We start from the raw sequence: 13092 nt of genomic DNA on the forward strand, positions 1-13092 counted from the left end.
CAGACTAAAAGTTTGCATGAAGGCATAACCTGAGACAATGCATGATAATGTAAAAATAACATACAGTTAAAAACAGTATGGCAAAATATATATCAATACCGGGATTCTTTTTTTCAACTCCATAAGTGCTCTTTCGAGAAGTATCCATCGAGCAGGAATTTCTTCTCCCCAGTACAGTTGGTTTTGAGCTGTCTCAAATATTTTTGACTTCAATTCATTTATATTGGGATCAGATCCTAAATTACTAATGGCGAAGTCTTCATCAACAAGATGAGAAAGAAATGGCCTGTCCTTCATGTCAACCCGAATGTCATTAAAATATGACTTCTTCTTCTGGTCTAGTAATTTCTACAAATAGAAGAAAATAACATAATTAAGTCTCCCATAATGTACATCTTGCTAAAGATAGAGTAATATAATTTACCAGGTTAAAATTAATTAACTAGTGCTACAATAAAACAATTATAATTTATGCGAAGAACAACAATATCATCTAAAAACTGCAAATGTATTTGAATCTCTTATCATTTTGTATTACTGTTTGCATTACTTGATCCAAATATCTCAATATGTTCGGCATGGCATATTGTATTACAAATGATAATTTTTATTGTGACTGTTATCTGAATAATGGTGGGATTGTTCATATCATGCATGCACATGAGCTTTTTATTAGAAACCAGTTATATGGCATAATAGATTCATCTAGACGTCAACTGACAATTATGATTTATTTGAAGTGTCTTCTTTTACCTCTGGAATTTTATCTGAGTGCGTTCCTATAAGAATTACAAAAGGTCGATTGCTTGTGGTACCCTGAGCACCACTTTCTTCTCTTCCGGTACTCTTTTCTTCTCTGTGAATCCTGTCATCTTCAGGTATCAGGACGTGAGAATGAATTGAATTTAGCCAATAAGTGACGTATTCTGAAAATATTCAAAAGTTTGGGCATATTGCCTTATAGCAGAATGTACTATTACCACTACTGCTTATTATTATTATTGTTTTGTAAATATTATTCTCACCATCGTTATGTATTTATAAACATCATATTTAGAAATAATGTTGAATTCTTTACCAAAAACACTACTTTATATTAAATACATAAGGAAAGAGAATTTAAAAGATCATAATCTCAGCATATCATTGATTAGGTCGTACCCTGTATACTGCATCAGTTTATCACATATTAGGTCTTACCCTTTGTACAACACGTTCTTTTCCCACTTATATTAATGCTGTATGCCCCCTCCTCAACTGCATCTGTCAATGGCAGACTCATGTCTGTCACAAGCAGGTATAATGTTCTCCATGACATAAATGCCTGATGTGTTGTGTAGAAAAGGGATTGGCCAGCAAAATCCAGGAATGTAACATAAGATGATTCACTCTTTAGGATGGGCAAAGATTGTGACCTTTCAACAAGATTCTTAATTTCCTCTGGACAAGTTCTTTCCTGTGCCTCATCCTGTACATTTTCTATTGGCACCATGTTGTTTAATTGAGAGATTGGTGCACTACCATCTGTCTTTGTAATATGGACATCTTCTGTACCCTGGCTAATTGTACCTACAGTAGGTGTGCTAGGGGCTACATCATTTACTGGGTCAGTCACCAACACTTCAACTTCAGCCTGACTGTTTCGTGGACTCACATATTTGCTGAGTATATTGGCTATTCGTTGATCACTCAAGGAAAGTTCATCTGAAAACAGACGCAATATAACAATATCTTTAAAATCAGAAAAAATCAAATAAGCATTTAAAAGTAACAAAGAACAACTGCATCGTGAATAGCACATTATAAAGTGACCCATGTGTAGCAGTCTTCGACATGACATTTTTGAGCAGAAGCCAATAGCTGCTTCTTTCGGTCAGAGTAATCTTGACCTTTTACATTTTGGCCCCTAAATCAATAACCTACTTCGTCACCCTAAGAGTATATATATATATATATATATATATATATATATATATATATATATATATATATAAGATTTGGGCCTGTTCTTTGATAGAAAACAAATGCTACAGTGTAAAAATCTTTTTTTTTTCATTTGGTGGCACTGTCATTCAATCAATAAACCCAAACATTGATAGTTTTCTTCTGTACCCCAAGTGAAAGCCATGAAGAAAGAATGGTATGTAGAGTAGAACAACATTATTGTGTGGCAACCATTTTTGGTCATGTAGATTTTAACCTTTGACTCCACACCAACATTGTATGTCAGTAAATCAAATGCAGGCCATCAACAAATGATGGAAAACTGAAGGTATTCTGTAAAAACTACTACAATGTAGGCAGATTAAAAGATAAACTGGGTAAATTCGAAAGAAACAAGAAACTAAGTCCGACACATTCAATCATTGTAATGACAATTATTTACTACTCGTTGGATTTAAAGTTTTGTTTTGTTTATATTCTAACATTTTTAATTGTTAGTTTGGTTTCAGTTTTGTAATTTCACATGGTGTGGATATGAAGAAGCAGATTGTGAACACAGTCAGCTTGAGTGTTGTTCTTTTTTATAACTGACAAACCTGTCTTAACTTTCAAATGCCATTCTTGTGTAGGATGATCTATTTGGCAGCACCTGGCATGCACCTCAATTCCCTCTGTTGACTCTGTCTCATTTTCCTTAACTTCTTCTCCAAGCAAGCGTCGGGTGAGAGACGTTTTCCCCACGCCTTGATGCCCTACAATCATCACTCTAATGTTGTAGACTTTTTCCATTCCAGCTGCAAGAGCCTCTCTGTATAGCTTTTGAGACATTTCATCCATTTTTAGAATTTCAGGAGGTAACACTGTTAGCAGGAAAATAAAATATGTGTGGATCATTATTATTCAGTTCAACTGCATGTCCAAATATTGCAAACATTTCTTATCAGATGCAATGTAGAACAGTGTGTTTCTTTTGTTCTTCTTTGATATTAAATTCAATTTATATCAAAGACACTGTCTTAATTGTATATTAAGAAATTGAGTGCATACAGTTTGTATACAATTACATTAATATAATGTCTTTTGCAGGGAAAGTGCACCTGTGTTACAACCTGTCTGGTTACCCTATGAAAGGAACTGGGCTTGAAATACAAGGCCAAGACCTTCAAATACCATTATTAAAATATTCATTAACTCTTATCTGTTCAAAGAAATGGCTAATTTTACTGTACGTTGCAAAGTAATTACCGTGGTCTTCAGCTTTGGAACTCCCTTGCCTCATATACATAATTTCATCTCTCACCTCTTCAGTCTCCTACAAACAAACAAAAACTGAAACTTATGCACAAATACTCTCATAATGCAGTAAAGGTTTGCGCTTATCTTCCATAACGATGCTATTTTAACTTTTTAATTCTGCATTACGGTATTTTGCACTTTATTGATTTTCTTAGCAATTTCTACAATATATTTTCATACTTCTATTAAAATAGTATTGATGCTTAGATTTGGATTATTCCTACATATATTTCTATTCTGGATGGTATGGCACTGAATACGCCTTCTTTATATTTCTACTCTGGTGGATGACATCGACTCTGATTACATTACACCTCTCCTCGACAACTCGCACACAACGGGGTCCACAAACATAGACCGCACTATAAGTGAGGGCGCAAGTTACTGAGGGACCTCAAAAATTGAAAAAATCTGCTTATACATCGAGAAATCCGGGGGGGGGGGGGGGGGGGACTGGGTTGTTTAATGACTGAACCCTTGTTTTACAATCACGTCGATAATAATTGTTAATAACGTGCTTTTTGTAACGTAGTTGTTCGTTATTCTGTATAAATAACATTTATTTTCAAAATGTGAAAGATCATTCCAACTGGTTTCAACAACCTTCATGTGAACGTGAAAACATCTGTGCATTATGTCACTGCTTTTTGTTTTGTTGATTAGCCTGGTTCCTGGAATGGTATTAAATAGTGTAATACAATTCGAGAGTCACAGCAGCTGGGAACTAGGCTAACTTTGGATATACCACCAAACAAGGTTCCTTTTTTTCAAAAATCCATGACATTTATTTTGTCATACAAAGATCACTGTCAAAACTCAATTTTTGTACTATTCAATTAGTACAATATTGATGTTGTAATTTCATTAAAAGTAATAGTGAAACTTCTTATCATCCTTAAGGATATCTAAGTTCCAGTTCAGGAATTCTCTGTAACCAATTATATGACTTCTTATTAAATGCTGGTAATTTTAAAATGTTGATTAAAATGCCCATGTCATATCTACCATTTTTGACCATAAAACGAGCATTATATCAATGTTTCAGTTACCAATTTTGATCGTGATTTTTTTTCAAGTTCAAGAAATAGGGATCAATTTTTGGGGGCATTTTCTGGTTTAAAAAAATGGGATCCATGCCTGACCCCGCATTATAAGCAGGTTCGCAAGTTATCAGGGCATGAGTTTTCGAGGGAGTGGTGTATTTATGAAATTCGTTTTAGCTTAGAACATCATTAAGACTGTTCTTGCAATTCTTATATTTTCCTTTTAAGTCCCAAACTGATAAACCAATTAAAACAAAGATCATAAGATTCTCAATGATGACTTTTCTTAGCTGTAATGGTTCACATAAGTCAACAGTATATAATCAATAATCCAATCCAAATCTGTTTCAGAAGTAAAATCTAAACTGTACTTAGTTGCACAGTTGATTCCCAAGCTATCATGGTTTCAAAATTGCTTAGAATCTTAGTGGCAAATGGGTCATACATACATACATACATACATACATACATACAGACACACAGACACACACACACATACAGCTCTGGTTGGTAAATGGTTAGAGTGTCTGCCTCGGATGCGGAGGTCATGGGTTCGAACTCTGGCCGAATTATACCAAAGACTTATAAAAATGGTACTAGTGCCTCGCTTGGCTCTCAGCATTAAGAGGTTAGTGTTAGGACTGGTGGGTCTGGTGTCAGGATATTGTGACTGGGTGGTAGATATCACTATAAACTGCCAAACCGCAGGCATCATAGCAATATGACTGAAACATTGTTAAAGCTACATTAAAAATCCAAATCATACATACATACATACTTACAATTTAATCATGCTTATATTAGAAGTAACTAGACTGATCAGATCAGTAACCCTGAATGAAGCAATTGGCATATGCTATCTACATGAATTCATCATTACCCTTTGACTTGTTTCATTTGTACAAAATAGTCATTCAAATTTTTTTGACTAGAAGCAAATTAATCTCTGGTCTGCTGAAGCTAATATTGTGTCTTTTATATATTGGTTACCTGACTGTTCTTCGTGCTAGGGAGGGAGTTTCATACTAAAATTGTTGGGAATGTACTTTTCCCCAAGTTCAAATATTTTTTTATATTGCACGATATGTTATATAGCACCATGGCACTCTGTGGACCCTCATCATCATGTTATAGAAGGGGTTAACTGTACAATGTGATAGCTTAAGTCCTTTGTTGTCAAAAGTGATTTTTTTTCGAGAAACAGGCCTGGTGCTAAATAAATTATATATACACACACACACATACATTTTTCATTTCCTTTGATAAATATGCAACAGTATGATTCACTTCAGTATCATATGCTTAATACTGTATGCATCTTCCTATCATGACATCCACTGCAAAACTTTACATATATTGACAAGGGCTGGATCAGTATACCAATAAACCTGTATAGGTCAATCTTACCAGTCGATACGATAACCAATTATTGTTACATGTACTGCCTGGGGTATACCATTAATCTTGTACAGATCAATATACCGGTAACCAGTATGACAGGTCAATCAACCATACTTTTTCAGTAAGTCAATTTTCTAAAAAATGCTCAGCTTATTGAAATATTGTGATTACTTAAAGGTGTAAATCAATACAACTGCCAATATATGTATGAATCAGTCAACCAGTCACTCAAACAGTCAACCAGTGAATCAGTCACTCAGTCAACCAGTTAACCACACACATAATGTTGTGAACATAACTGACTATGTAAGCTACATGATATTTTGTCTAAATTTAATTTAGTATCTGTCTGCATAATGCAGTTAAAAGTGTTTCCATACTGTCACAGAATTAGGCAAAGAAAAAACTTGGTTTTGCCTTAGAACTATTTGACTATTTCTCGTTGTACATGCGTACAACGTTATCTAGGGTGAATAAGTGTTTTTCCAGGTAAGCGACTGTATTAACATGTACATTGCCAGAAATTACTTGTGATGAAGGAACATTAATTTCATGATATGCACGGGTATTTTACCCTGAATTTTGCTCACTCTCCTATGGATTTAAGTAAGATCAATTTCTAAAACCAACACTGGTCGTTTTGGATCACGTCAAGGAGTGTACGCTCTCCATTGTTCTCCAGCCATAGGGGTAAGTGTTAAATTTACATTTCATCTGAAATGCGAAGCTTATTCGGTTTGTAATGTCTTATCGTGTAATAATGCATTTATTACAACGCAGATTTGAACTTTGAATTACAAGTCACTATTAGAGGTTAAAGTATTATCATATATCTAGAGATTATACAGAAACTATTATTTTGACCAATTTGGTTTTATTGTAGCTGATTGTGGCCATGATTCTGATTGTGACTGTCACTGTGATTGTGACTGTGAATATGACAAAGCTGTCTGAAGTTGTCTAAAGTTGCTTAGAGCTGTCTGGAGTTTCCAGAGTATTTAAGGCTGCGTGCTGTTGATATGTATGTATGTATGTATGTCTGTGCCATGGACGTAGACGTAGCAAATTAAAAAGGGTGCTGTATGCTGTCTGTACATGTGTATATGTATGACTGTACATGTGGTGGATCCATAAAGGGTGCGAGCGGCCGATAAGAGTGTGGGCCAACCCAAGGAATCGTGCAACTGTACAAGGGGTCTAGAAATGTACGTTTAGTTTAATTGTTGTTCCAATTGCATTTTTATGTTCATAAGATTATTTTGAATCTTAGTTGTGTTCATAAGATTATTTTGAATCTTCATTGTGTTCTTAAGATTATTTTGAATCTTAATAGAGTTCATATTCGAGATTATGTGAATCTCTCTTGTAGTGTAAAATACTGTTTGAAGCGTATCTGCAGTCCATGAGGTTTCTTGGATCTGTACTTCATACTGACTTAATATTTTTGGTTTATTTTCGATGTGTGAATGCTGTGTAGAGTGATTTGAGTCAATCATATGTTGAGAGCGTGAGAGAATCATTGTATTTTTACATCATATATTTTTCTTTATTAATTCATTCATAAATTTCCATCTTTCTCACATTGTGTTTGTTTTATTCATTTAGTCCAAAGACCCACTCAGTTTCTGTTCTGCGACACATACCCATGGTAAATTGAACATTTCAGAGTAATGCGATCTAAGTTAGACAAAAGAAATTAAATAAAAAGTAGTAAGTATTAATTTACCAGGGCTCAGAGTTTATCCTATTATCCCAAGGGCAGGGGAAAGTTTCCATCATTCTCCAAATTTGAGGACACACAACATTTTAAAGGACTAAAAAACTGTAGTATATAATGAACCAGCAGATAAGTTCCCCGTTTTTCCACCTTTAACTTTGTGGTCTGCTATATATTATCATATTTTCCTTGAACAATTACATTACTGCACTAAAAGTTTTATCTTATTCTCAAGGAAGTCATGAAAGCCTTAACATATTCAATATCAGACTAACCTGAAATGAGTTGACAGGTTGCTGTATTTCATTTGACACTACGATTTCTGGAGCTTCATGATCCCCTACAAAAAAATCACAGCTTTGGCAATACTAAGAAGATATTAAATTAGAATTAAGTATTAATTAAAATGTGTAGGAAAAAAACTACAAACTACATTAAAATATGCATGTTCAATGACAAAAATGAGAACATAAATAATTGTTGACAGGTCCCCATTATGTGGACCTCTTATTCGTATTGCTGTCCCATACAATATAAAATCAAACCTTCACTGCAAAAAAGTAAATAAAACACTAAAGAGATAATAACTAACTTTATCAACGTGAAGTACATGATTGCCCATTTGATAGTAAAAGAAAATGTTGGTTAGTTTTAAGGATTTTGTACCCATTTTGGCCATCAAACTATGCATTTGGGTCATATGATAACAGAATCTGAGTCAGATCTATGCCAAGGATCCCTCTAAACTTATCAGCTTCTTTTGCTTGTGGAAGAAACAGTATGTTCTAATTTGCCTGATGCAACATGGAATGCTCAAGGTAAATGTGATATCTAATCAATGGGACAGCACTCTACTTAGTACATCATGTTTTCTTTTTTTTTTTAAATTATCACATTGGGACATGACATGCATTTACATTGTGAACATTACTGTGTCAAAAATGACCTTTGATCATGAAAAATGCTTATATGAACTTGTGGCTTTAGTCAATAAACTTCATTCCAGATATTGAGCATCCACTGGCTTATATTATATGTATGAATAAAAGCTATCAATTGTATCCATAGGTGGTTAAGAAGGCACGGAACAGCGGAAGAGAACAATGTTACAAAAAGGAACAACGGAACATTCATACATTTAAGCACAAGGATTGATTGATTGATTGTTTATTTTTTAACGGCGCATCAGCACTTTTAGGCTATTTAGCGCCAAACAAAGTGTTATTTGTATAATCTTTTAAAACTTATAAAAGGTCCTATCTCGACCAGCGATATAAAAGAACAAATGGTTGAAATTAAAAACGGTAAGATGGTAACGGTGCAAAATAAAGCTTCCCGATCAACGGGAGATGTAAAAAAGATGAATAGGTATTAAAATGGGACGGTATATATATTGCATAAAACTGCACAAGGTGATAGCATAAAAGTCAGAGTTTAGAGTAAATATTTACGGCTTTCAAGAACTCGATAATACGAGTGATATTTATATTATCAAAAAGTTCTTTCATGTCATGCACAACGTAATAACGATCGCGCGTAGGTTGTAGGTCAAAGCACTCTATCATAAAGTGCTTGACAGTGAATGGTTCATTGCAAGAAACGCACTCTGGTGGGTCTTCACCTTTTAGTATGTGGGTGTGGGTGATATAAGTATGACCAATTCGGATTCTTGCAATGACTACCTCCTCCCTACGAATGGTTCTGTAGGAAGGAGTCCATTCTCCTAGAGTTGACTTGATTGCATGAAGTTTGTTATTTACAGCATCATTCCATGATGCCTGCCACTTCTGACATAAGAACTTTCTGATACAAGGCTTAAAATCAGTATATGGTATTTTAAAATCAGATGGTTCTTGAGAAAGGGCCATTTTAGCAGCGCGATCTGCTTTTTCGTTACCTTTAATACCAATGTGGCTAGGTAACCAACAGTATATTATATTGTGGGAGACACTCAGCTCGGTATTTTTTATGAGTATGTTTTTCAATAATGGGTTCTCCAGTTTTCTATTGTGTAGCGACTGGAGTACTGATAGAGAGTCGGAGAAGATGATACTGTTTAAAAACGGTTCTTTTCTATATGTTGCAGAGCAAGGTCTATTGCTCTGATTTCGGCTGTAAAAATTGATGCTCCATTTGGTAAGCGAACTTGCGTTAGGTGATTTCCACAAACAAAGGCTGCAGCAGCCTTTTCCTCATCCTTTGATCCATCAGTGTAAATTCTGGTGTAGTTTTTAAATTCGGTGAGAAGTTCATGGTAAGAGTTGTGGAAGATAGAAGGGTTTGTTTTGGATTTTTTTCCATCGTGTAGCGTAAAACGTACTTTTGGTTGTTTAATTAGCCAGGGTGGTGTTTCAGAGATGGATGTTTTCTGAATTTTTTAAAGATCTATATTTGTAGTGTCAAGGCTGGATGATATTCTAATGCCAAAGGAAGGTATGGCGTTTGGTTTATTTTCGTATAAAGTTTTGTATTTGGGTTGAAAAACAGCCGAAAAAGCAGGATTCAGAGGGTTTGATTTTAATTTGAGAGCATACTGTGCGGAAAGCATTTCTCTACGATGCGATAACGGTGGTTCATTCGCCTCAGCTAGAAGGCTTTCACACGGGGATGTTTTAAATGCTCCCAGAGCCAGTCTTATTCCCTGATGATGAATTGGATCAAGCATTTTAAGATACGATTTTCTGGCTGAACCATACACAACGCAACCATAGTCCAGTTTGGAGCGAATAAACGTTCTGTATAAATTTAAGATGACTTTTCTATCAGCACCCCAGTCAGTGTGCGCTACTACTTTCAGTAGGTTAAGTGCTTTTAAGCATTTAGCTTTTAAGTTCTTTAGGTGTGGAATAAAGGTCAGTTTTCTGTCAAAGATTATACCTAAAAATTTGGTTTCCTCAACAACTGGAATAGGTGTTCCATCCAGTGTGAGGTTCGGTTCATCGTGATGTTTTCGTAACTGACAGAAATGCATGCATACCGTTTTTGATTTCGAGAATTTGAAACCGTTTGCATTGGCCCAATTTTGAATTTTGTTTATATTTTGCTGCAGTTGTCTTTCAATTGTATGCATGTGCTTTGACTGATAACATATTAGAAAATCATCAACGTATAACGAGCAATCCAAACCAGGAGTCAAACACTTGGTGATGCTATTAATTTTGATGTTAAAGAGCGTCACAGATAAAATACTGCCCTGGGGCACACCCATCTCTTGTTCGTGCAGATCTGAGAGGGTAGAGCCCACTCGTACTTTGAATTCTCTGTCGGAGAGAAAGTTGGATATGAAATAGGGCAGACGGCCTTTTAGACCTAGATCGTTCAGGTCATTTAGTATCCCGTACTTCCATGTCGTATCATAGGCCTTTTCTAAATCAAAGAAAACCGCTACTAAATGTTCTTTCTTAACAAATGCATCGCGAATGAATGTTTCTAGTCTAACCAGATGATCATTGGTGCTCCGGCCATATCGAAAGCCACTTTGGAAAGGAGATATTAAATTGTTAGTTTCCAAATACCAGACAAGCCGAGAATTGATCATTCGTTCCATTGTTTTGCACACACAGCTTGTGAGTGCAATTGGTCGATAGCTATTGGGGTCTTCGCTATCTTTACCGGGTTTGGGGACTGGTATTACAGTTGCTTCTTTCCAGATTTTTGGCATATTACCAGTAATCCATAAATCATTGAAGAGTTTCAAAAGAGATGTTAATGATGATTCTGGAAGGTGTTTCAGAAACTGGTAATGTATCTCGTCAGGCCCAGCGGATGTATCATGGGCCTTGTCTAAAGCCTCCCTAAGCTCCGATAGTGAGAACAATTGATTATAACTTTCCGAGTTGTTGGATGTGAATTTTAAACGTGACTTTTCTTTTTGAGTTTTAAGTTTTTGGAAGGCTTCTGAATAATTAGATGATGAGGAATTTTTCGAGAAACTGTCAGCAAGAATATTTGCAATGTCACGTTTTAAACTAAAGTTGTTATTGTTCAGTGTCAGATGTCGGAGAGGGTTTTGCTTTCTCTTTCCGTTTATTTTGCGTATAGTGTCCCAAACTTTTTTAACAGAGGAACGAGAGTTTAAAGAAGAAACATACTTCTTCCATGATGCTCTTTTACTTTCTTTGATTATGCGGCGAGCTTTGGCCCGGGTAATGCGATATATATTTAAGTTTTCGGGCGTCGGTTGATTATTAAATTTCTATAATGCTTCTCGGCGTAGTTTAATGGCTTCCTTACATTCCTTAGTGACCCAAGGTTTTTGGGTTCTTTTACAATATGGCGAGGACTTGGGAACGGATTCTTCTGTAATCTCTATTAAAATAGATGTAAAATGCTGAATGGTGTCGTCAACATTGAAAACTGTATCCTCATTCAGCCTAGTTTTACAGAGTGTTTCGAACTTGGCCCAGTCGGCCTTCTTTAAATTCCATTGTGGAATTACTTCATCGACTGTAGAGTTAAGATTTACAAGAAAGACTGGGAAGTGATCGCTGCTGTGAAGGTCATCAGTGACCTTCCATTCATAGTCCAAAAGCAGAGAAGGAGAACAAATTGTCAAATCGATGCTTGTGTATGTACCCGTGCCTGGGTGTAAATATGTAGGTGTTTTGGTATTATATAGACACAGATCGTGTCTAGAAATAAAGTCTTCAACTTTGTGACCTCTGTCACTTATATGATTTGATCCCCATAAAATGTTATGGGCATTAAAATCCCCGAGTAAAACAAAGGGTGCGGGAAGCTGTTGAACAAGATTGTCGAGTTCGTTTGGTACTAGGTTAGTGTTTGGTGGTAAGTAAATAGAGCAAAATGTAATCACTCGATGAAGAGTGACGCTTACAGCAATGGCTGGTAAATTGGTATTTAAATGAATGAAGCTATGAGGAGCTCTGTTGTTCACAATAACAGAAACTCCTCCTGATGCCCTATCAACATTTGGAGAGCAGGTGTTAAACAGGGAGTAGTTTTTAAATGTGATATTGTCCGTATCTTTCAAGAATGTTTCTTGAAGGCATAGTACCGCAGGATCATGTTCGTTTAAAAGCAGGAGAAGATCATGGTAGTTGGTTTTAAGTCCTCTACAGTTCCATTGTAAAATGGTGTTCTTCATTACAACTTTATATTTAAGATTCTGGAGCTAGGTTGGACCTTTCGCGGAGACAATCTGTTTGGTTATTTATCTGGAGGAAGTACGGGGGTGTATTTTTTGTTGTTAGGTCTGGAGCTACCTTGAGTACATGGAGCAGATTCTTCTGCATCCATGTCCTCCAAGTCTCCAAACCTATTGTGCAGCTTTATGGGGTCATCAGACCCCTTTTGCTGCCTATTTGTTTGTGACTTTTTCTTGCTATTTGGTGATCTTGGTGGTGGAGTATTGTTGAATGTCGTTTGTGTCGATGTTGAGTTTTTCTGGGGTTTGTAGTGCGGGATGTTTGAGTCGGAATGGGATTCAGGTGGGTTTGTTTGAGTTTGAGCGTCTTTCATTGCTTTTTGGCTGCTCTTCACTACAGTTGAGAAGGATGGGCCGGGGAGTGATCTAGCTTGAACAAGCTTCCTGGCCTCTGGATAGGGGATGTTGGACGTGTATTTAACCCTCTGGATTTCCTTCTCCTGTTTCCATGTGTCGCAGTCCTTTGAACTAGCATGGTGTTCTTTGCCGCAGTTGACGCAATGCGGAGTGGCTTTGCACTCTGA

At 36.0% G+C, this 13092-nt stretch overlaps 1 protein-coding gene across 1 annotated transcript in view; it reads right to left on the minus strand.

Annotated features, from left to right (window-relative positions):
• The window catches only part of LOC149804077 (uncharacterized), a 75212-nt gene that overhangs the window by 39779 nt on the left and 22341 nt on the right, over positions 1–13092 (minus strand). Inside the window, exons 4-9 of the mRNA XM_089953995.1 lie at positions 7677–7741; positions 3190–3256; positions 2541–2804; positions 1201–1704; positions 754–926; positions 100–348 (exon numbers count right to left, since the gene is read on the minus strand). Coding sequence (XP_089810121.1) covers positions 100–348; positions 754–926; positions 1201–1704; positions 2541–2804; positions 3190–3256; positions 7677–7741 — 1322 coding nt within the window. The remainder of the gene's footprint in view (positions 1–99; positions 349–753; positions 927–1200; positions 1705–2540; positions 2805–3189; positions 3257–7676; positions 7742–13092) is intronic.

The sequence above is a fragment of the Sinohyriopsis cumingii genome, chromosome 3, assembly GCF_028554795.1.
Source record: "Sinohyriopsis cumingii isolate HCF-2022 chromosome 3, ASM2855479v2, whole genome shotgun sequence".
Classification (NCBI taxonomy): domain Eukaryota; kingdom Metazoa; phylum Mollusca; class Bivalvia; order Unionida; family Unionidae; genus Sinohyriopsis; species Sinohyriopsis cumingii.